The sequence below is a fragment of the Battus philenor genome, unplaced genomic scaffold, assembly GCF_028537555.1.
Source record: "Battus philenor isolate CCGP_79_NKW_IND1 unplaced genomic scaffold, ilBatPhil1.0.hap1 SCAF_22, whole genome shotgun sequence".
Lineage (NCBI taxonomy): Eukaryota > Metazoa > Arthropoda > Insecta > Lepidoptera > Papilionidae > Battus > Battus philenor.
In genome coordinates, this window is record NW_027181685.1 from 8,055,752 (window position 1) to 8,081,340 (window position 25,589).

The 25,589-nt window shown below is 30.7% G+C and overlaps 2 protein-coding genes across 2 annotated transcripts; both read right to left on the reverse strand.

Annotated features, from left to right (window-relative positions):
- Nucleotides 1-1,121: 1,121 nt before the first annotated feature.
- Nucleotides 1,122-4,283, reverse strand: LOC137923822 (general odorant-binding protein 19d-like). The gene is made up of 4 exons (XM_068767095.1): nt 4,182-4,283; nt 2,931-3,104; nt 1,757-1,998; nt 1,122-1,155 (listed from the first exon to the last, which is right to left on the reverse strand). Exons 1-4 carry the CDS (start codon nt 4,281-4,283, stop codon nt 1,122-1,124), a joined length of 552 nt encoding a protein of 183 aa, XP_068623196.1.
- Nucleotides 4,284-10,512: 6,229 nt separating this feature from the next.
- On the reverse strand, nt 10,513-13,520 carry LOC137923605 (uncharacterized). Its single transcript, XM_068766823.1, has 3 exons — nt 13,440-13,520; nt 11,560-11,791; nt 10,513-10,678 (listed from the first exon to the last, which is right to left on the reverse strand). Exons 1-3 carry the CDS (start codon nt 13,444-13,446, stop codon nt 10,513-10,515), a joined length of 405 nt encoding a protein of 134 aa, XP_068622924.1. The 5' UTR covers nt 13,447-13,520.
- Between the last annotated feature and the right edge of the window lie 12,069 nt (nt 13,521-25,589).

The window sequence follows — 25,589 nt, forward strand, 5'->3', positions numbered from 1 at the left end:
CAAAAAAATACTTATTATGAGGTACACCTTAAAAGGAATAGTGTCTTCTGTTTATTTTATGTTGACTTGTTTTTGAACAAATGTTAGTCTCCTACGGCTGAGAAAAATCTATTAATTTTTTATATATAATAGGTTTGCTCGTATGGCAGGCCGCTTTGAGTATTATCAATGAGCTCAATCTACAGCGACCTGTTCGCCTGTCAGTGATGTGACGAGCTGCTTTCCTTACCTTCCAGTTAAAAGGAGTCAAACCACGGATGTAGTGTCGGTGGGTTTTTTTATTAATTCTAATTTGCATCGCTAGGGTGATTTGTTTACATTTTATCTGTTTACAAAGCGCAGACAGTTGCGAGATGGTTTGCCGCTATTTGATACGGATCTTTTTTCTTCCAGCTACGTGTATCGACAGCGTTATAGGTATTTACAGCATAAATTTGTACATAGAAACAATATCATTTAAAAATAATACTCAATTATACATTGATTACTGCACCGTATTATTTCAAATCGCTGACCAAGTGCTACAGAACGTAAAGTGCGCAAAATTCGAAGGCTCCGTCCTCGGTAAGCGAATGTTTGAAACAGTTCCAATCGCCCAGGCATACAGAGGTGGTTAAGAAATATTATTGTGTTTTAATCGGTGCAAATCTAACGTAACCCATTTTTATCTCCGAGAAAGTGAGCATGCGAAGGCATTTCGTATACGAAAAACAAAAAAGGCTTAAAAAGGCAAAATTTGTGCTTTCAAATACGATACCGACGACGACGGCGCTGGATGTATGCTGCGTCCGATCATTTTTTGGAATTTTATGGGGGGGGGGGGGAGGATAAGTCCAGCTGTAAACCTCCGTTTGAATAACGATGATGATATTAATGACTGGTAACACCTAGGTAGTGTGTCTCTTTCCAAAGGTCGATGTGCAATATTTATCGCCGGGTATTGTACATGTGTATATAAGGAAAGAAAATATTTCTTTTTATTTAAAAGCTATGTAATAGAAGCAACAAAACAAAAAATACAAAAAATGTTATTATATATTTTTAAAGAATATCATACAAAAGTTAAATGTCAAAAAATTGTGTTGTCTTTATTAAAGGTATAAAAAATAGCACTGGAGCTGCTAAAACGGCACTTGTCTCATCTCTTGCGGTAAGCTGAAACAAAAGTTTTTATACAATTTTTTTCACTTGATAATGGGATGTTCAGACCGGCAATGTTTTTGATGTGTAGCAATGTGTTTCCATTCTTAGTTTTTCGATTCTATTAAAAGCTATATTATTAATTTACTAATTTCAAAATAAGGTAAGAACTTTCAATGGTTAGTTGCTATCTTGTTTGGGGATATACTTTTCGACTATAATTTTGTAAGCCAGTAAAAAGGACAAATGATTGTAGAGAGTTTTCTCAATTGTAAATAAATTCTAAAAAGTGTGTATAGCTAATTTTATTTAATTATATATACTTTTAAATATTTATTGACGGCTCGTTTAACGAAAAATGCCGCTCCAATCATACATATGTTTAATCTAAGATGCATTTTGTTTCAAAGATTCTTTATTCTTTGCCATTGCAGTGCAAAGGTACAACTTAAAAACATCCTGTATACACAAATAATCGAAAAGGTTCAATGTACGCTGTTTAAAAATACGTAGGGTATGTAATTTCAAGTATGAATATTTAAGATTTGTAATTGGTTATTGATAGATGTACGATATTATAAAACACTTCATATTTGTAAGCGGAGTGATATCTTACTTGGGTTGTATTAGATGAAATGGCATTTTTCTTACAGCTTCCTCTGCTATATCTAAAGGAAAGGCGAACTCTATCATGTTCTCGTTCAGGCAGTCGTTGTACGTGGAAGCTAGTTGGCATCGATCTGACATGCCCTCAATGCTGTCCAGGCAGAGACGTGATATGCTGTGCAGTTTTCTTACCACGCGGGAGTTTTTGCCGTTTACTAAACTGGCAAGATGTATTAACAGTTCACGGTTTACCTGAAATATGATGAATGAATGAAGTTTTCAGAGGGTTGTTTCCTTATTGGAGCAAATACATTATTTAATTACGCACTAGAATAAAGAACTAACAATATTGTGTCATAAGCATAACTATAAACACTTTTTTAAGTAAATACGTTTTTTTTTATTTAGAACAGGATAGGACAACGTAAGTCAAATCAGTTAGTGTTACAGCACTATAATATGACTCATTAAGCAGATACAGACATTAATCAACTTAGTGAAATATTCTGCTTCACGTACAACACAGATGTTGCAAGATTCCACTTTTGGTATTACACTGGATTATATAATCTATGTGGGGAGATTTACGAAGAGAAGTGTTTACTTTCCTTCTACGTATAGGCGATTAAGAGATTTTATCTAATAATAAACGTTCAATGAGAAAGCGCGCGTCTGTATTGAGATTACCGGATTTATATTGATGATCTACTAAAATGAATGTGGTCGTAAGCGTATAGCCTAGAGTAAGAATATTTACACAGGGTAATTGGTTATAACTTTGTAGGAGTGAAAGTATTGCTAATTTTGTGTCAATTAATTTATGGTACATCCGATCTGAAAATTAAAGATTTTGTATATAAAAAATAGCATTACAATATTATTGTAAGAAAAACGTTTTCAAAATTCGGATAACTACATCTTAAAATTAGTTATTGTATAGTGTATGTCTCAAATAGTCATATAATTTTAGAATACGGCCAGTTTTGCATTCCAGTAAGAAAAAATGTATAAATTAGTTAATAATATATCGCACTGATCACTTTATAAAGTGTGATTGAAAGTAGGTGTAAAAACTATAAAACTAGCTTGTCTAATAAGCAATACACTCATCCCTTTACATCTTTACTCCTATATTTAATCACTGTGTATATCTTCTTAACATTCAGGTAAAAAAAAACATTTACCTTGCCATGATTTATAACGTCGCTTTGTTCAAGCATGCAAGCGGCAAAACATTGCCCAGACCTGGTGATTGGAGAAGAATTTGTGAAGTAAGCACGGACGTCTTTAGGCGAAGCTCTGACTTTGATCACGCAAGCTTGTGCCATACGTACTAACGCATCTAGATGTCCCTGAACCTGTAAAAATATTTCACAATATTAATATTTTCTTTATTAATATGCTCTTATAAATATTAATAAAGAAGGAAAAACAACGATGTATATAAAATTAGTACTAGAAATAAAGATAAGCTTGTTAAACCTTTCTCTACGCTTTATAAAATTAGTAACACTTTTGTGGATAACAGTGCACAACGTTAATACACTTTCTTGTAATGTTTTAAAATTATGTGGTAATAAATTCAAGAAGTTTATTGAACAAAAACTTATAAAAACCTTACTACAGGGAGAAGGCTTTTTGATTCATAATTAGGCTTGGAAATTAATTGCTCTACTACTACATTACGAATTTTGTAAATTTGATCTAAAAACCCATCTTTTGTTGCTGCTCTTCTTAGTTTAAGGAGCGTCTGAAACTCTCTTAGCTCTTATAAATGATCCTTAGTGGAAAACCATGTACATAAATTAAATTCTAAATTAAAGGTTAAGTATTGGCTTATTCTGAAAAGCAATGTTGTAATCAAATAATCTCGAAATGTGAATGGGCGGATTGGATGGATAACTATACCTGCTTGAAAATGTGAGAGACTATACACATGTGCGTTGGTAAAGCCTCAAAAATAGTGACCTTTTAATAATTTATGTACCAATAAGTTATTAATAAATTTATTTATTTGTTTAAATTAAGAATCGTAACAGCAAAACATAATAAAAGTTTACATAAGTTTCCTATAACAATGAATAAATTTAAATATGTTTGCCTATTGTAGGCGTTCTCAGCTCCGGCATTAATTATGTTAGCTTTTAACTAAACGTTAATAAATGAATAAAATAGTGAAATATTATTGAAATGACTCTATAATTAATTATAAAACAAGCTACATATAATCAATGTTAAATTATAAACATGATTATGTAAAATAATAGAACATTTTTAACTTTTCTTGTAGTGGTATAATAAGTAAATATATTTGTAATTTTAAGCCACCTCCTTTGTTATAAATAAAAACTAAAGGTAAATAAGCATTCGAATATCCAAAATCCGATTATGGACTTTTAAATAAATAAAACATGAAGATGTAAAAAAAAATTTACCTTTGGATTGGTGAAGTCGACCATAGTTCCAGAAAATGAATTCGGTCGCATGGCTAGTGCGTATGTCGGAAGAATAAACACAATTATCTTAAGAATCGTCATTCTGGAAATGAATATTATAAAATTGTTGTTAATAAATAAAAATGTATGTACTTATGTGAATATTGATAGTTTATTCCTTGAAATATTTGTGATTATTTTAAAGCTAAAGAAAGTAATAAAAATAAAATGTACGCGCATTTCGTGCATGCATAATTATTGTTTAATTTGCAGCTATAACAAGAATAGTCAATTTCTTCCTTTTATTCCCTTTCTGTACATAAAAGACACCATTATGTAAATTTTTACGGCATAGATAAAAATAAATACTGTTATACGAACTTTGTTAAAGTTCTTCAACCTCGTCTCTTAATATCTTATTTTATGTGAAAACTAAGAGATCTCCGGGTGTAATAGGTATATGGGATAGGAGTTACCTGAAACTCGATTTTCATCCGGCTTTAGATGTAGGTTTAAAATATTGATTTTGTAGAACAGAATTTACGTTTAAAGTAACCGAGTTTATTAGCAAAATTACTCAACTTGTTTATGCACGAACGTGGTGTAATAACGCAACAGTCGAAATTTTCTGTTGCGAAAAGAGTAAAATTTTATTTGTATGCACGCCACTGAAAAAACTGTTTACTTGTCGGCAACACTTTACTCGGCAATTTCAATGCATTTTCTGCGAAATACCGCCTGCAGCTAGTATATAAAAAGACGCATTAACAAGTTTCGTTTGCAGGGAAACAATTCGAATTGTTTCAATATTTCTTTTTTCTTTCTATTTTTCCGTCTGGTGTCGAACAGATGTGCTGATAAGACTCAATGTATGTATTACAAAAATTCTGACCGGTCCTATTTTTATTTGTCTTTGGGGTAAAAAATGAAGAAGCATTTCGAATGTATGTGAAAAATATCTGTACAAAAGTACTTTGCGTTTAAACGAAGCGTTTTCATGAATAAAGAAAACCCTTTGTTATTGAATCTTTTTTGGGGTTTTCTAGTAAATCCATAGGTTTAATAGGAAGGTAATGAGTATCTTCTTAACCAATGCAAAATTATAAATCGGGCTAACTATTGATAAGTTTGGTATCAATCCGTTATACGTTTGCTAACATAAATCTCTATAAATATATATAGCAGAAATTATTTATTTAAAACAAATTTTACTGTCATATACTGTAATGTTTAAACTATACAAGGTTATTATTCTATGTTTGTTATCATTAGTGCTCGTAATTGTATAACATACACTTAATCATTGTGTTAATGTTTATTTTTTTTAACAGATTAGCAAAATTATTTATTTTTAAATTCACTCTTTATAATTTCTTTAAAAACTTTATCGAGATGAAATTTCATTTTGCCCTAAAAGTGTGAAAAAGTCGCTGATAGACCATTATACGATTAATTTGTTTAATCATTTTGTTGTGAAAATAAATTTTGGACTTCGGAAACCGGACCGAACTCATTTGTTCTTTCAATATGTTGACTTCGTTGTGAATTATATTTGTCCGTTTATTAGGAAATAAAACGGTGCCATCATTTGATTAATGTTGCTGAAATTTCTTGTATCATTTATATCAAAGTAATGATGACCGAGATAATAAAAATAACAAATGGTTTCAGTAACACGAGATCCAACGTCTCATATTACGTGAGATGTTGGCGATCACAAATGTATTTTATTTCGTTGTTATTGTCTGTTGCATTAGAGTGATAGATGGAAAAACCCGTGTGCTCTACGAGTATATTTCTTAATATTCTGCCAGTCATAAGGTGTCTTTAATGATGTATGTTATAGCCAAGATACAGACAAGAAAGTACATTAAAATATAATTAATGTTCTATTCTAAGCTCGAGATATTTGAGCGAAGCGTGGGACCTCCACCCATAAGTTTGATAGATAATAAACTTCGAAAGATGTTAAATACAGGCCGCTTCCAACCAGGTCCCAGTGGCAACCTATGCAGGAGGCATATATTAAGTGGCTGTAATGATGACGATAACCAATCCCGAATGAAAATTTCGATTTGTTTATAACAGATGACTAAAAATATTTACTTATTCTTAAATATTTTGCACCTATTGCTAATTTTTTTTATTATTTTATGTTCTAGCCCGTGAATATTTTAACAAATCTTTGGACCCTTTAAAATTGCTTTAAGTTATAATTTGAATGCTTACTGAGAAACTAGGACAACTGTTACGGCTGTTTCGTGGAATATAAATGATGTACGTGCAACAGTCTTTCCTCTTTTTGTGGACCGTACCTCCTAAAAATTCACATAAATGTCATTGGAATTTTGTTTCCAAGACCATTTAAATGATTCAATAAATCCTTTTAAAACAGAGTTGAAGTATTTTTATTTGGTAAATTACCCATGTCTTCCATCGTGCTATAGCGAAAATATTAAAAACTGAAAAACCTCTTTTACAATATTATTAATTAGTTTCAATATATTTTAGTTTTTTTTATATTAATTATAAAATATTTTAATTGGGGTCAAATAAAATCGACTTTAATATCTAAGAGTACAATAACATAACCGAAAGATTTATTGTTAAATCATGTTTCTATAATTACAATACATTGTATCAAAACATTTTTTTAAAATTTGACCGCTCATAATGTTGTAATATACCTGGCATGCTATTATAAATATTTAATGTCCGGAACGTATCAGATATCTATATTTGAAATTACTGATGATCATACGAATTACAAAATACAAGTCATTAATGTTGTTCAAGCAAAGGTTATTACATCCACACCGGACGCCTCAGTTTGATCAGTTCCTAGTATAAAAAGTGTAAAACGAAAAAAGGAACGTTCAAATAAAAATGAAGTGGAATCACTACAAGATAGTTCTAATACTGTCGATCACCGTTTTGTTGGCTTTATACGCTTGTTGTCAAGAACCAGATGCTGCTACTGCAGATACAACTACTGTCAAAGCCGAAGAGGAGGAAGAAGATCCTCCCAAGAAAGGTTGTTCAATTTGGTGTTGGATCCAAAAAATAGTTATGTTCGTTATATCACAGTTGTTGAGTGGATAAATTAAATGTTAAATTTTTCGTCTTTGATGTTTCATTTAATTTATAAACAGGTTGATTATTAAAGATTTAAAGAGATGATAATATTACTCATTACTTAGCTTTAAAGCTTTTATATCTATTTCTGATCACTCGTATGTAAAATGTGATTATTTTGTAATACGTCATATTCATTAAATTTTTCTTTTTGAAAGATACAGAAGCCGAGAGTTTACAGGAGTAAACAATAATTGATTTTAATATGTAAAAATTCGATTTTTTTTCTTACTGCATTATTATTATGTTATTTCGTTTTTATGAAACCATTGATTTTTTGACATTGTGTTCTATTAATTGATAGCTAATGTGATATGCACTTACTCCTTTAATTATTTTACACCTATTACTAATTACCCCGTTTAAGCGTTTTCGTCTAGAAATTTCGGAGTTGGATTTAAAAACAATTAATTAAAATACTTACTGACTATTTTAACATAAGTATGACCTAATATTTTTATAAAAATGGTATTTTTATATTTATTTAAAATGCTTAAAAAGATACAATTCTATTTCTTAAGCTAATTTACAAAATTTTCCAATAAATAGAAAAAATTGTTTTCTTTGTTGTTATATGTATTTTCATCATAAAGCGAGTGTTATAAAAAAGGAAGTAATTTATTTTTTGTTGCGCGGAATATTATTTGCATATAAAACCAGTGACCTAAAATCTGATGAACATAAATTTCCTGACTTTGTCATAAACAAGGAAAATCTTTCCCAGTAGCGGCCACTACCTATTTGGACACTATTGCTATTAAAAATTTAGTAAAAGAACGTTATGTTGCCGAAAATTAAAAGCTGCTTTGAGAATTGACTAGCAGACAGAAAATTATAAAGAAGTTTTTAGTTTGTAAGTTTGTTAATTTAGACTTGTGTTTTTAGTTTAATTATGTGTGTTACCGCTGATGCCCTACAGCAGTGGAACATGGTCTCTTACCCCACGCTTGCTCAAAGAGCTTGGGAGAGGGTTATACTCAAGACTTCTTTACGAGATCGAATCAGGAATAAAGAGATCTGTACATGAACAATAAAGTATTTGGCATAGCTCAGCGGAACTTGAAGGGCTAGTGGGTAGACCACATAATGCATAAAACAGATGGCCGCTGAACCATTTAGATTCTGGAGAGTAGCGTCCATCGGCAAAGTGTTTAGACGACTTTGTTAACGTCGTCGGAAAATACAGTTCGCTTCCAAACGGTCTCATAGTAATATATTGATGCCTATGTGAGAGGCTTACGTCTAGCTACGGAAGTCCTTTTGGTTTTAAAGATGAATATAATAATTTAGTTAAAATTGCAGTATAATGGTTTATTGTTCATTTTGAGCTATGATATATAGCTAGAAATATTAGGCATTGATATTAAAATTATATTAGTTTGCATCCATTAAGGATTCATATTCATTCATGTTAAACAAGATATACATATTTTTATTATTTTTAAATAGTTTTCATGTTCGAAAGTTTAACAAATAGTTGAAATCACTTTGCAAAACATGTACCGGGAAACAAGTGGTTAAGTGAAGGATGAGCTTTTGTGGTTTGATTAAAAGCTTTCTATTCCACGAGCACTTTATCTTCTATCTGTTAGGGAATTCCGATTTATGTGTATTACGGCTACGTATCTAACACAGGAATAAGGTTACTATTTTATTTATAGCGTTTGTAACAAAGAAGATTAACGTTATTTGTGTAAGCTTAAGTTCTTTGTTAAATAAATAAAATTATTGGTTTAATTTTAAAATGAAACGTTTATGATTTTTTTATTTAAAATGTCAACGACTTAGACATTTTTTAATCTAATTTGTACATAAAAACATTCACATAAAAGGAAATTTTGTCACAAGATATGGTTTGTTAGGTCATTAATTTATACTTGTGTTTTGATTAATCTTCACTTGAATAGAAGGATATCCATTGCTGCTTTTATGCTTCCCTAATACATTTACACTAGGAATGATTAAAAGTGACCTGCACGCTGCCTTTTCTGAAGGCTTAAACAACGTTTTTTGTTCTCCTTTTAGGTTAACGTCATTTGTTCTCCACTTCAGAACCTTAAAGCCTTAGTGGCATTTTATATTGCGGATTGTGTGCAACTTCAACTTGACGATCCACTGGATTATGTCGGTTACTTTGGTTTTTCTTTTGATTTCATTATTCTTGATGCGATTTCATAGTCCTCACGAGCACAGCCCACCTGCTAGTTTAGCCACTGTAAACTTGCCAATTAGAAAACTTGTGTATTTTTCAAAGAATGGCGGAACAGTCATGTTTATAGTTTTTTTCTTATCTTGAACAATCGTGTTGGATTTATTTATAGCCGAGTTACAAATATGTATATTAGGAATTCAAAAATATTGTAAATAAGAAATCTTTTGAATATTTATAGAATCAAACGATGTTTAAGACCTACCTTTCTGTCATTCGCACGTGATCGACTATAACATGGATCGTATCCGAGGCAAAGGGATAAGGCGACAGCCGCTTTGACCTCAATAAGGGTCAATTACCTGTAATAAGAGAATCTTAGTCACACCTATGAGGGGGAGCATTCACGTTACTTTGTTTATTATTCCATGAAATGGAAAAGTTATCAGTGCGAAGCAATATCTGTTGATTTATTTATAATATTTTTCACATAAGGGTATTTATAGTGACCACTCGTGTACGTGGTAAATACGATACAAGGAGAGTTTATTTTGATTAAAATTTTAATCAGATTAAGCTTACCTATTACCGCATCGTTCAACTTAAAGCTTCGAGAGCAATCTTGGAGTATTACCGGTGATAAGTCTATTTTCATAAAGTATTAACATGGATAGGTTTAAGTTAGCTTTGCTACAGTTAAAGGCCATTGATCTGAAAAGACCTTACGTCTATTGCAGTTTTCACCGAGTTTTTATTTAAGAAGATGTGGTTACAATTTATGTTAAAAAAAATTGGCTGTATTATAACGGTAAATGCAAACTTCGTCTACAAACTGCTATGGTAATAAAAATTCGACGTATAAACTGCTATATAACCGCCATTACTGTCTGAGAAGAGATATACCCAAGTAGCGAAAATAATACGTGGCTAATACGATTTGTATTCTATATTACATTTGATATTTTGGTCTACAAGTCTACGAAGTTTTTTATTTATTAAGTAAACTAGCATGTAAAAGATTGAAAACATAGTAAAGAAGCATGTATTTTATTTTAATAGTATTTTATAAAGATGTGTGCAGTCGTTGAAGATTTTCGCCTTCTTGCAAACATCTTGTTTATGCTGTGTGCCGTCGGCGGTTTCTGCACAAGAACTGCCATTGTCGCTCATCAACTTCCTCTGGTCTAATTGGTGTGCCACCTGCACACGTTTACTGAAATACAAATTGTTAATAAATGTTATTTGTGTCTACCTATTAAACATGAAATTATCCAACAAAATACATATGACGCTTAAAGAGTTATGTAAGAGACTGCATTAATCTATCTGAGGTGACCTGTTTAAGTATTATTAATAACTAAAACCCATAAATATATCTAAGAAGTTTAAGATACACTTTATTTCACGATAAAATAATCTTTGGTTTGTATATATATTTTTTTAAAATGTCAACTCTGTAATAATATTAAAACATGCCAGAACTGATAGAGGTTTTAATACAAATATGTAATATGGACCATTAAAAAATTATTTTGTATTATAAGAAGTTGTGAGTAAAAATAATTTATTTACAGTATTACAATTAAGATTAAGTTATTGTAATATATTGACACTACGTATGCTCAATGGTAAAATACTCGAATTTACTTATAAAAAATTAATTAATACAACTGCTTAATTAGTCCTCCTCCTAATCACAAAAACAATTATTATCTGTTAAAAATTAAACAGATCTCATTACATCACATTTTAAAATGTTCCTGCTAAAACTAAACACTCCCATATATGTGTTAGGGTATAAGTTATCAATATGAATAACAAAACAGTTAATCGTTTTAACAAATTCACGTGCTTGCCTGCGCGTACGTAATATCTAAAGTCTCGCTAAATTTATTACAGAAATAATTATTAATTTACTCTTTTTGCAACTTGTGTAATGGCTGACTTAATGCTTTGTAAGCATTCTTAACCAACCCAACCAACTAACCTAAAAATTTTGTGACGAAAGAAAACATTACCGGTTAATAAGTTTTCTGAAGCAAGATTATGGCGAGGTAAATTTAAAGAAAAATAAACATACAGTTTAACTCTTACCGATAGATTTCCAAATCGATTACCCCATTCGTATTAATGATTCCGAACTTTTTTAAGACGCAATATATTATACAAGCTTCGTCGGACTCCTGGAATTCGACCCGTTTTCCTTTAGGATACATTTCATTAAGACACTGGTCGGCAACAACGTCGGAAGCTTTGTCGTGTGCATAAATAACCGATATACGGGCATCAACGCTTGATAAAACCACGAAAGTTAGGAAGATTTTTGCTAAAACAACAATTTTTCTGATTATTAAAAATTCATGCCAAAGATTATGTAATATATATTTTTACTCTTTATATTGATATTATTTTGAATAAATATTTTAATCTAATAAAAATTGTTTAAACAAAGGAAAAATAATTAAATTTTTAATTTAAAACACGGGTTATAAATACTGAACATAATTTTATTCTAATATAATATCTCCTTGGTATTTTACTGGGAATTACATAATATAAACACATAACATTTGTCATAGTAAAAAGCTCTTTTTTAGTACTTGTAAAAAACATGAATATATTACGAATAATTTTTATAATGCTATCCAAAAAATTTACACTTTTTTCTTTCGCTACAGGGCTTCATGAATAGTAGATTAGTTAAGGACATCTCTTGTGAATATAGAACTTTGAGGACACTCAAAGAATTAAAATAAAAGTCAGCTAATTTATTTTCTTTTACCCTTTAACTCGATTTTCCTTTTATGTAATTTAAGAATTACTTCGAAAGTATTTAATTTGAAATAATTAATTCCCAAAAAAAGAATCTATTAAAAATAAATCAAGCTGAAAGGTTACTTCATCAAATTTATATTTTATTTATATTATAAAGGATATTTAAACATGTTGATTTTTGTTTTTAGTTTTACTATAAACGTTTTATTATAAATCTTTAAAAAATTATAAACAGTACTTAAATAACAAAACTCTTAAAACTAATCATCAGCATCTCTGTACGAAATCACATACAACTGAGTACAGTCATTGAACACCTTGGCTTTTTTACAAACATCATGGTCTAAATTCATTCCATTGATGTTTTGAGCGCACGTTTCCCCGACGTCCGAGATCAAAACCCTTGGATCATGTCGATGGAAGGCTTGGACTCTTTTATAATAGTTCTTAATATTAATAATTCCATCGTTCGACATTATTCCGAACTTTTTGAGGACGCAGTGAATGATGCATGGAATATCATTTCTATCAATGCGTAATGGATACTTATATAAATTCCGTGGGTACATCTCCATTAAACAATCGTTAGTAACAACGTCGCTTCTTTTATCACGAGCGTATAGTATCGATAAAGACGGCTCAGTGTCCAGGCCGTGGGAAAAAAACTTGTTCTTATAGCAGCCGACACTTAAAACTAAATAATGTAATGCCATGATGGTAAATATTGCTGAAAATTACAAACACATTATATTCACTGTTCAAAAATTTACAAACGTGTTATAAATCTAACATACGGTTCTTACACAATTATTGAAAAAAAAAAACAATACTTGAAACGTTAACTGCGTACATTTATCTGAATTGTTTGAAGATTTGCATTTGACAAAATTATTTTTACGTGATTACTATCGACTTTAACAATTTATAGAAAGATTGTTTACAGGTATAAATGCTTGCAAAGGGTTAATTAGAGAGAGAATGAGAAGGTGAATTAGATAGAGCTTATTTGTTTTCAATTAATGTATGGTAGCCCTTAGCAATGATTACAAAAATAATAAGTAACATAATGATAATATAAAATTAATTATTGTTTATTATCTGTCTCTGCTGACTTTCTACTGCTAAAAGTAATTGGCCTGATATTTTCTAATAGAAAAAATTAAATAATGTAACGTAATTAATTAATACAAAATACTCACATAACATGTTTATTACTGTTACACGATTTTATTCAGAAAAAAATAAAACTGGCCATCGTCCAGGGCGCCCGTATCTTAATCAACTGCTCGTATTGTTGATTTTAGGCAATGTCTGGGCGATATTTGTTTTCACAATTCCACCTAAAATGTTTTATATAGTCGTTGGGTTTCAGCAAACAATTGGGTATTGTTCGCGCACAAATTCTGATAAAACGGAAATAGCGTACCTTAATAGAACAAAGTAATCAACAGCAAGCAGGTGTTGGTTTTCGTAATGAAGACATAATATCGCCATTATACCTATTTTTCAAAGTTATTAAATGTTTTATAATTATTTAATCCGTTCACGATCTAAGTATATTTATTTTGATATTTTTTAATATCTATCACCATCTGAAACAGATTGAATATTTTTAATAAGGGTCATACGTAAGTCACAACCGTATAAGAATAGCATCACGTATTTTTTGTTTAATAATAAATTGACAAAAGTGTTAATGTGTTGCTAAAAATAATATGCTCTATACACATAGATTAACATATTCTAGAGTTCTATTGGACTTTGATACATTGAACTATTGTATGGAGACACGAGTATGCTCTATTACTTCGATATGAGTTTGAAATTCAATTTACAAGAACCAGGCGTGGGACGTAACCTTCTACCATATTGGAAATACGACTTGTAAATTTCGTGGAAATAGGAGATATTCCTTCATTATTTTTCCTATTTAAATATTTTAAAAAGAAATTTTATTATTATACTTTCGAGGTAAGCCTGTTCAAGTTTAATATTTAAATCGCCAGTAGATTATTCGTCGCCGTCTTTTCAGTCCATAGATGCCCACTGCAAAGCATAGGGGGAGGCCAAACCACATTTATGGGGGATATAACATAATCGCCACGCTTGGACTAGGCAAACAGAGACTTTCTCTAGATCCTTGTTTGTGAGTAAACCTATACAATTAATACACAGTGTGAGTTATATAAGATTGCGTCCCGGCATTCGAACCAACAACCTAAGATCGCAAGTCCTGTCACTGCTCAGTCGATTATTAAAAATTGCTTTTGTATGTAATTAGTGACAGATAATATTACATTATAAAGTATCTTTTTCATGATTTATATTGAAACAAAACTTATTATTTTCTATCACTGTTGCTCTTTTGACGTTTACAGATTCTGCGGGCTTGAGGAGGCGGGGCGCAAATGACATGTAGCCTAAACTTCGTTTTTTAAAACAAAGGACGAGGGCTCCTTTACCTGGCTTAACTCGAGCCGCTTCATACTTCTTTATTATCAAAATCGGGTTTCGTTTTTATTATCAATTAGCCACTCTCAGTCTTTTTAATATTGTCTCTTCGATTTTTATATAACGCTATTTTAAATTTTTGTTTATAATTAGTTTTTGTTGCAGTCGTATATAGTCAGTTGTAATAAACTGACTTTATATGAGCGCAAGAATTACTGATAACTTTTCGGAAACATATTGGACGTAGTTATGTTAGGTTATAGTGTAAAGACTAAAGAGGTGTTATTTACGTATCACGATTCAGGGAGAGACAGAATTCACGCAGTGTTGGTCTCGGGTGTATTGGAGCATTATTACGTGAAATTACTCCCTTTGATCCGATCCAGAGATTACCTAGATTTGCGATGGACGGATAAATCTTTCACGAAACCGTCGCTGAATGCATGCATTTATCAGAATGCATAATATCGAAGAGTAAGAGTTCGAGGGAGATTGTGATAAGGGACATGCAACGATCACCGTGACCACAACTGCTCTACTGAGAGCATAAGAAGAAGTAAGAAGATGATTAGGAACTCGCTAGAAATATGTATTACTATTCATAAATGGTCTTGTCCCATTGAATTTAAAAAGTAACTCTGCCTTTTTTCATGATTTATGTTATATATAGCCTGTTATTATTTGTAATGAAGCGGGCGCTTACTTTCAAACATTATGTCGTTCAATTATGGTTCTTTAATAGTTCTATTTCAGTAAGGATTTCTACATAGGTAGGTCGTAGAATGGACTTCCTTTTAAGGAAATAATGAAAATTTATGGAGTTTTGAAAAAACCCATCAGCGAATATGTCACTTACATTGAAGTCTTCACCTCTTTGGATGGAACAAGTTACAGCTAGTAGCATTGTTTCACTTCACTACAAAATATTTTAATACATTGTGTATAATTTGGCGACATGTAAACACAATAGGAAATTAAATTATCCGCGGTTCGTTTGCGCAAAGTCACTTATTTTATTTTAAGAACGTGTAAATATTGTTTGCGTAGTTATTGTTTTCTCCTTACAAAATAAATTGCTCTGTTTACCTGTCATGTATTTTCTTATGAATGATGGGGGTATAGTTAAGCAACCGTACCAAATTATGTACAGACGTGTGGCACGTGTAGCTTCAAATCGATGTACATGTTCTTTGTATTATCTGGCGCCAACCACAAGTAACAAAGAAAAAGAAAGATGTTCTTGTATTGTATGTATTAAGTGAAGGTAAAACACAGGGTCTAGTTGTCTTTTCTGAAGGTTTTTTTATTTATGGCCCCCGTTATTGGGGACGTCTCTTACTCCCCTATCTGATTTTTGGACAGGGAAATTAATTTTTTTTACTAAAATTTTTTATCTTTGTTTTTATTTCTTTACTCTTCTTTTACTCGTCATTTGATGTAACTTTCTCTTTTTTATTCTATAATTCTCTAGTATTCTTCTACATACGAATTTCCTTTTATGGATCGCATCTCTTCCTTCATCTAGTTGCTAAAATATTACAGGTTTAGGTAATTATCATTTTTTTTTCTTTTAGCTTTATTTTTGTGCTATATCATTTTGCATTCTTATTTTTTATACTTATTTAATACATGTTATTAAATTTTTCCACAGATACTATTTTTTTATATTTATATATCCCTATTTTGTTTGTGATTCATATATTTTTGTAGGTAAGTATATCATGAACAACGAGGTAATGAAATATTCATAGATTTCCGATAAGGAAAAATGTTGGCGGGTGTGTGGGTTGTATAAACAGATTAAATGAAAGAAAATGATGGTGGTAATTTGATTAAAATTTTGAAAAACTATGTAACAGTAAACTAATATGTAACGACAGACTGACAACATTTCAAAACATTTATTTTTCGGTCACTTTTCGTGTTTTTCTTGAAAAAATCCATAGAGTTATTAGTGAACTAAAACATCGCTGTCCATATTATCTTGTGTATTGGAATTTACTATCGCACAGCTTCTCTTACTGCAATCTATGGAAAAACATACGTAATTTCCAGATTGAAAGCGTCCTGCATATAGCGTCTACCGGCGATTTTAAAAAGATCGTCTGTACATCTTATAAGGACATCCATTAGTGCGCTCGTTGGTCTCCACTCCAAAACCTTGAGGTACCAGCAGCCATCCTTCCTGATGCTGCCACTTCAGCTTACCAAGTTCACTACTGCTACACAGAGCTAAACACCCTAACTTCAACTGCAAGTTAAATTGGACATGTGCAAGTAAAATTTAGCATAACATAAAACTCACCATTCAAAAGATTTAAGTCATATTAGATTAGAAGAATATTATTAATTTTATAATGAGTACTAGAATATTCCCAAGAAGCTTATATCTGAACATTACTTCTATCTTCTTTATGTAAAAAGCAAATAATTTTAACAAAACTATTCGAAATTATATTCAAAAGCTTTTGTAATGTCTTAATCTAAATATACATTATTCGATATTTTTTGTGGGCGTTTAAACTTAAAATTAAAACAAATCATGTTTGTTGCTGCGTGTATAATAATATTTACTTAATTATTTCGGAAAATAAAGGTGTTAAAAAAACAAGCATTTTGCATTTTTAAAAATATTTAAAATAATTTATTAATATCTTCATGATTTGTCGCAAAATTAAAATACAATTTACAATACAGTAACAAATTAATATTTTGTCTATCAGTAATCCGGTTCGTGATTATTGTTTGTTTTGTCTATTGTAAAGTCTATTTTATTGGAGAGTCGTCGTTGTCGTCTTTCAGCACATAGATGCCCACTGCAAGGCATTGACCTCCCCCAAAGATATTTATGGGGGATGTACCGTAATCACCACGTTTCGCAGGCGAGTTAGTGAGAACTAAAATGATTTCGAAAAAACAATACGATCTTAAATAAATATAATTATCACTGACTCGATTATTCTTTATTACTAACCTGTTTATTGATAAAAAATATTGTCATTATTTTAAAGCAAGCTTTAAACTTTCTTTAATTAAAAATAACAAATCAGACTTTTATGTGAAAAGGATAATGAGGCCAGTATTAGGTATAGGTCATAATTTATAATAACAAAATTCTATTTCCTGCAAAATAAAATACAGGTATAAAAATAAAAGCAATAATATAATAGGTTAATAATAAAATACGTAATAAAATATAAATAATAGCAAACATAATTATAAAAAAAGGTTGTTTCGAATTTTGATCCGTAATTAATTTTGTAATATTAGTAAAGTAAATTTGTTCTTTTAACGAAAATATATTACCGAAAAAGAAATATAATAATATTAGTCTCAAAATTGAATCACGGTAATGCGCTAATTCTAAGAGACCTCTTTTTTGAATAACACCTGAATAAACGCTTTTTAAAAATTTCGCTAAAAAGGTTTTAGGGCCGTTAAAGAGGACAAGGAATTAAAAAAAAACATAAACGCGTTTATCGCGTAATTTTTAAATACAATATAGAAATTTGGTACGGTTTTTTCCTGCTTAATTTTCGTTGTTTCATCTACCTAGTAACATGGCCATTAAACTGTCAAGGATAATTTGAATTTATTAAATAAACATGTCTTAGTTTTATGAAAAGACATGATTGTTTTGACTACCTCAAAAGAATATTAATATTTAAATTAATATCATCAAAAACTTCTATTTAAATTATATTTATTATAATGTACTCGTCGAAGTTTCAACCCATAGACGCTCTCGAGAAGCCAAAGGTTGACGATCGCAATGTGGTATTATGGTACGCAAAGGGCGCTGATGCCCATCCTCTGGAAACTTGTTTATGAGATGTGGCAATCTTTTATAATTAATGCAAAAAGTGTGAATTGTATAAGATCATATTCCTTTAATCGAACCCGCAACCTACGATCGCAAATCTAAGTTCTCTACAGGTGGGCTATTACTGTTTAATGTACTTGTACCATTTGGTATTAATAATTTTCTGAATTTAATCAAAAGAGCAAGCCACCTATCAAGAAAAAGTCTGTTTGAATAATTTTAATCCTTGCAACGACATACAGAAACGAATAATTAGTTTTTGTATGAAAAAAAGATTGGTTAAAGTAATATTCACTTTTTTACCACTTTACTATTAATATATTTTTTTACTAAATATCATAATATATATAACGCATGTAAAATTTGTAAAGAGTGGTCTAAACTTGTATAAACCTAATTTTTGTGATCTATTAAGACTTTGGATTCAAATACTTCTAATTGTTACGAGAAAATTTAAAAACAATATTCTCTCTTAGTTGTTTTATGAAAATATTAATTGGTGTTATTGTAATTGACGTTCGTGACTATTATATAACAGTGCATTATCCATAAAATTACATTCTAATTGAAAAAAAACTGCCTTTATAACTTTTTATACTTTTGTTTTTCAAATACTTTTTCAATCGAACAAAAGGTCCACAACGAAGAAGAAATCTATTAACAAAATTTGCTAACACTAAGGAAACACTAAATACCAGTATCAACGTTTGAAATGTTAATTTAATAAGATTTCGAAATAGTTCATACAAAATAGTTCATAGTAGATCTACAAATTTTAAAAATGTACGGTATTACAATAACTTTTACACTGATATTGTTTCGACATTGTTTTGTTGAGAAAATAACTACTTGGTAGTAGTGTGTTTACTAACTGGCGCCCGACCATAAGTTGTCGAGAGCAATTGTTATCAAGTGCGAAGTTAAATTTGGAGGTTAGAGCCCCTGTATACTGTTGGAGTGGCACTAACAATATAAATGGGTCTTCAATCCGCAGTTTAGAGCAAAAGTTACACATTTAATCATGAAATAATTAAACTTAGTTAAGCAATGTTTCAGTTAGAAACTTGCTCTCAACCTAATCATGTATTTCTTTATTTGATCAAATTATTCTATGAATTTTATTTTATTAACATACGGGGTATACATAACAGGATACTGGCAGAGTAAAATATCAAAAAACTTTTTTTTTAATAGATCAGTGATACATCTTAAATTCGTTTATAAGTATACGTAGCATGATGGAGAATAAACCAACATTACATTATTACGTTCAGATTAAACAATTAAAATCTAATTAAATTTATTGTAATTAAGGCACCAGGATTGAGATAAAAGTAATCCATTTCTGTACTATCATCTGTAATAAGATTGTAAAGCCAAGAAACATTACGATTGTAAAAATAAATATTGTCTGAAGAAATCGTGTTTTGCGATAAAACCGCACATTGTACTTAATGTTTTTGCCTATAACACGTAATTTCTTTTTACGTCCTTCTGATGTACAATAAAGAGTGAATAAATAAAAATGAATATGTAGTATAAAGTCGACAGCAAGTAAATATTACCTTTGATATAAAGTCTTTAAATTGTAATTTATTCATTAAACGAATTGTAATCAACGTCATTGGTTATCAAGACGATCGGAATATGAGATACACGAAATCAACCGCGCAAGCTCAATGGATCTGTAATTTATTCTGAATATGCAGGTTATTGGGAACAATAGCTTAGTTGTAAAGTACGTAAGGTATGCGCCTTGGAAGTCGAAACCGCCGCTTTGGTTCGTAAATCACAGTCATTTATAATTTGACTACTGCTGTTCTCATAAATGATCAGAAAATTAACGTACGCAAGTCAAATTTGTCATAAGTAAAATATAAGTTTTACATATAATAAATTAAGTATCTTAATTTAAATATTAATGTAAATGACAGGAATAATTTGAGAAAATATGTTATAATTTTCCAGCAGTGTAAATCACTTTAATAATTTGAAGTTATGGGTAGACATTACCTGTAAATTTGTTCAATGAGTTCAAACCTCGTCATTGCGATTTGTTCTTGTACAACTCATTCTGTTATTTTAAATGTATACGCTTCTAACGCTTATGACAAAACAAACATTATAATTACTTTCCAAAAATTTCGAAAACACGATAAAACGAAAAATAGAAACTTGTCTAAAACAGTCTAATGCGCAATACATTTCACACGACCATGAAGCATATTTTATTTGAATATTGGGGCTATAAAGTTTACAGTCCCGTAAGGAGGCTGTATAAGCTACATCATACGAAAGCGCCTGAATTTTGTAACCATAAATTTACATACGTAAGCATCTTGTTCGTAAAAGTGGATAAAAATGTAATAATGCTTTGTATGTTAACTATATGAGTTTAATAAAAAATGTTTGAACTTATTTATTTCATTTATTGTAATGAATTTTTCATTCTATGTCTAAAGACAATAATTTTTAATGTCTAAATCTAATTCGTCAAAATGGATTACTAAGAAATATTATTTCGTAAAAGCATTCACATTCATAGCTTCATATAAATCATTACATTAGAACCACAAGTCGATTTCATTACAATTTTTATTAAAACGCTTTGGGAGCGGACCTCGTTTCTGTCCTATATTTTTTTAATTTTAGCGCTAAAATAATTTCTTCTGATCCGAAATTTCCCTCGATTTTATCTTTCATCCTTCTAAAAAATATTATTATGTAGCAAAAACGAGAAGTTGCTCAACAAAGGACAACGTTTTTAAATCCCCAACGATATTTGGTTTTTATAGTACTGGTAAATATTAATATGAGGCATTATTCTTGTGCCTCAAAAAAAGCATAGAAACAACATATTCTAGAACTCAGATCCGTGACTGCCAGCGACGTAAAAACTTTAGCAACTCTACATTCTTATAAATCGGTAAGAGCACGCGATTATAATTCTATCAGTGTGAATGAATTTTAAGTCACAATAAAGATACGAAATAAATTTCTCTAACTTACTGTATTAAGAATATTGTTGAGGTGTTTACAAAAAAAAAAATACCTTTGTTGTAGGCTCTTCTCAGACCAGAGCACATTTGGAACTATTCGCAGCTTTCAAGTTAATGATGGGACTAAGGGATCGGATCTAAGGGACCTCAATATGATTCTAGTTGGTATAAAATTGGACTCTTGGTATTTTTCCCATGACGTACACCGGTGGTCACTCTTAATGATCCCATAGTATTTGAATAACTGATCGAGTTGAATCGTAATGCTAAATGTCTATGAAGTTGTAATCCAAGTCAAGGTCCCCTCCTGGAGACTCTTGCAACCTAAGTAAAAAAGATTAAGGCTATGCGCTTCTTGCATTCCGCCACATCTAACCCAGTGAAAATGTAAATGAAAACTCCCAAGTTATATTAGTCAATGATAAAAAACGTCTATGAGTTTATAGATTGTTTATTTTTATCATTCGTACACATTCTCAACATATTTTGGTTCTGTTACTGCACAATCGTTAAAAACTTTAATTTCGAAATTAAATTTCGTTTTATATCTGGGAACATCGAATAAATCGCATCCCCATTTCATCGCCGTGTGCTCTGGTCCAATTAGAACAGAAATTCTAATTATAATTTATGCCAATTGTGGGCGTTGATAACGGTTGAGAACCGTCACCTTCTAAGTAACATTCCATTATTGCAAAGTTGTACGAAGTATTTAATCAAATTTATTTGATTTGTTTTTACAAAAATAATCTCTGTTTTGTTGTCATCATATTTGGTAATCTTATTTATGTTAGGAATATGAGCTTATTTACTTTTTTAATTTATACATATCTTATATAAAGTATAACTACAAACTTTATATCGATAGCGTTCCTTACTAGTTAACCATTTGGGCCATAAAAAAATTTAATAGATGTTAGATTAACAAAACTGATTTAAACTGTAAAGAAAATAATGATCTTCTTAGGTGATGATCATATTTTTCTCTATTTTCCCTTCTAGTTTTGTTTATTATAAAGCATGGTAAATATGTACTTGATGTATACTATGTAGCATCCACTTTTCAGCCGATAGATATCCACTGCAAGTCTTCCTCCCTCAAATATCGTCACGATGTCCAGTCCTGCGCTGCCCGCATCAAGCGACTTCCACCAACTTTAACTATGACGGTCGCATGAAACGTAATCTTTAAAACTGAACATTGCTAGAGCATCGTAGATTTAGAGACGTACTTTTTTACTTAAGCACTGCAATAAACAAAAACGTGTGCGAAGAAAAATCGGAAATATAAACTTAATTATAAAACAAAGGTATTAACGCCTGAGAAACATTGATACTTTTAGCAAAATAATCACAGTTGTCAAAATGCTTTCGCTTATCTGTCAATCCATCGGTCTACGCATGCGCAAAATGTAAGGACGCGCGGCGTATGATTTGTAGGCGGCTGTCAAAACCGCGTCTCACGCCGAAAAATATTATGAAATATAATAATGGCGAACGACGTCAACTGACATATGTATTGTTGTTTGTGAATTTGTATCAAATCTTTAGTGCTGTGATGGAATATGGAATTAAAGACTATCTTATATTAATTTTGAATCGATGTTTAATATGTACAAATGAGCGGTGAAAGTTTTATGTAAAAATTATTTCATTCGCATGACAAATAATTTATTACAGCGTTGGTGTCTGAAGTTGTAGGCGGATAACTTTTAAAATAAACTGTCTATCTTTCATCCAACCGTTTTAATTTTTTTGCTCCAGCTCACTAGGTGTTGTCCCTAACATTGCCTACCGAACCTGTTAAACTCCACCACATAGTTATAAAAATAAAAAAAAGTATGTAAAGACGGCATCACAAGTATTTTAAAAATTTTAAAACGATGTTTTTAAAAACGAAAGTCTGTAACCACTGTGTGTTATTAGTGACGTACAGTAATATGGTCTCTCACCCCTTGCCTCATTGGTATAGTATATATATTATAGTTGTTCAACAAGCCACGGAAATGGCAATGCTCGAAGTAAATCTACTACGGAATTAAGAGAACCGTAGACTAAAGAATACAACTGACATATCCAAGCGGATTTGCGCCTTCCTACCGATCTTATTGGAAATCAAAGGGACAGCGACGTCTTGCGGTCGAAATAATGAAATAAAAAATCTACATATATATATATAGTATTCCAAAATATTAATAAAAAACAAATTAAGGCTCCTCTATTCACACCCTGGCTATGCTAATAGGATATAAAAAAGAACGTTAACTTTTGATTAAGTTTTTACGACGTATATACTGACATCGATGTTAAGACAACCCAAGAGGGACATAATTATGGGGATGGGTTCGAAATTAAGAATTGTATGTCAAATATAAAATAAACTAATTTGTTTACATAAGTCTAAAATTAGGTAATGATAATATCGGTGGATAAGCAATAAATACACTTCAAAGTTTTAATAAATGATATAGTATAGTTTTCATTTAAAAGTCATTTATTTTTACGCATTGACAGGTCATTTGTTTCTTAAGTTCATTTATTTAAGAACAGCTTTTTAGTATTCTATTTACAAAATAAGTAGACAAGACAAATAATGGCAAATGCTCTGTGGACCGCAATTACTTGTGCACGATGGAAACAATATTCTGGGGACAAAATGAATTGCAATAAAATTTTAATTCTTTACTTAAGCCAACATTTCTCTTTCTGAATACGATACTAATTAGTTGGCAAAGAAATATAGTTAATTTTAAATATCCCTAAATCGACGAGAGGATTAGACAAGTGCCATTACTTTCGGATGAAAGTCTGCAAAGGGGTGGTTCACTGATTTAATTTTCTTCGAAAGTGCATCCTGGAAATTTGAATCCTGTTCAATCGAATTTTGCCGCCAGAGAATTTATTAGACTAAGGAATTTTCAATATACTTGAATTTCTTTTCAGTCTGAATCTACACTGTTGCCTTATTGGCATTTGTAGATTCCGCGAGCTTAGTAAGATATAGAGCACGGGAGGAGTTTAACTTAAACCACGATTAAGTAACTTATCTCGGGGTCTCAAAAACCATGGCTCAAAGCGTGAAATCAAATATAATATTACCGGCTTACTGACAGAAGAGATCAAATATAAATATAAATAAAAAGTTGTCATTTACACGACTTTTAAAAAACCATAGACAAGCCTGTCCAGCCATAATTGAACGAAATAAAAGCAATTAAAAATGAGTATATTTCATTAGAGTATTTATAAACAAAAAATATCAACTGCTAATCAACTCTTTGCCACAAAAATTGAATACGTAATATGATTTGAAACATAGTTAAAATTTAATTAGAACAGTATTTTAAATTTTATTAATCCTGCTTCGAACAAGTCACTAAATAAAAGTGAGATATGAAATTTTAAAATTGACTGAAAAATTGTCTTCGGAAAAATCGGAGAATCCTCCAACGGGTAAATTAGATAGAATCGGGCTTTTATTTTCAGGTTCGTTTCCTTTTCCGTCGTGATTTCAAAGAAAGAATGCATCGGGGTTATCAAAATTGGTGACTCGCTTCGGTACTCTTACGTCGAAAACATTGATAAGTACCTACAAATGTACAATACATATAACACAAACATCGTATTTATGTTATATATAATTTATGGACCTTCCTCAACCACAATTTTTACATTACGTCACAATTAATGTCATGATACATGAACAGTGTTCTTACAGATTATAAGAAGATTATGAATTATTCACAAGGAATTCCATTTATATTCCAAAGACAACGACACTTGTAATGCAGCTTGCATTCTCTGTCTAAATAGAGAACTTTGCGCGGGCAGAATACAGCCGGTATATTTATATTATTTTTCATATATTTGCTAGATATGATGACTACTACTGTATAAAAAGTAGTTTTTTTTTAAATACAATATGTACTTTACATAACTAGAGCACTTTACTTAGTTTATAAGCATACTTGTTAATTAATTACCTAATTTCTGCTATCATTTTTGAATGCTTCTATCTAATTTGCTTGACCTGCGATCAGCATCACGGCGGCAAAACACTGTAGCCACAGTAGTAG

Bases quoted from the DNA above. Each gene is read 5' to 3' on its own strand.
- LOC137923822 (XM_068767095.1), bottom strand. From the start codon at position 4,283: ATGACGATTCTTAAGATAATTGTGTTTATTCTTCCGACATACGCACTA. The intron at 3,105-4,181 runs GTAAATTTTTTT...ATATTTTTACAG, and splicing joins TCGACTTCACCAATCCAAAG to GTTCAGGGACATCTAGATGC. The intron at 1,999-2,930 runs GTAAATGTTTTT...ATCATATTTCAG, and splicing joins ACGTTATAAATCATGGCAAG to GTAAACCGTGAACTGTTAAT.
- LOC137923605 (XM_068766823.1), bottom strand. The intron at 10,679-11,559 runs GTAAGAGTTAAA...TTTGTATTTCAG, and splicing joins ATCGATTTGGAAATCTATCG to TAAACGTGTGCAGGTGGCAC.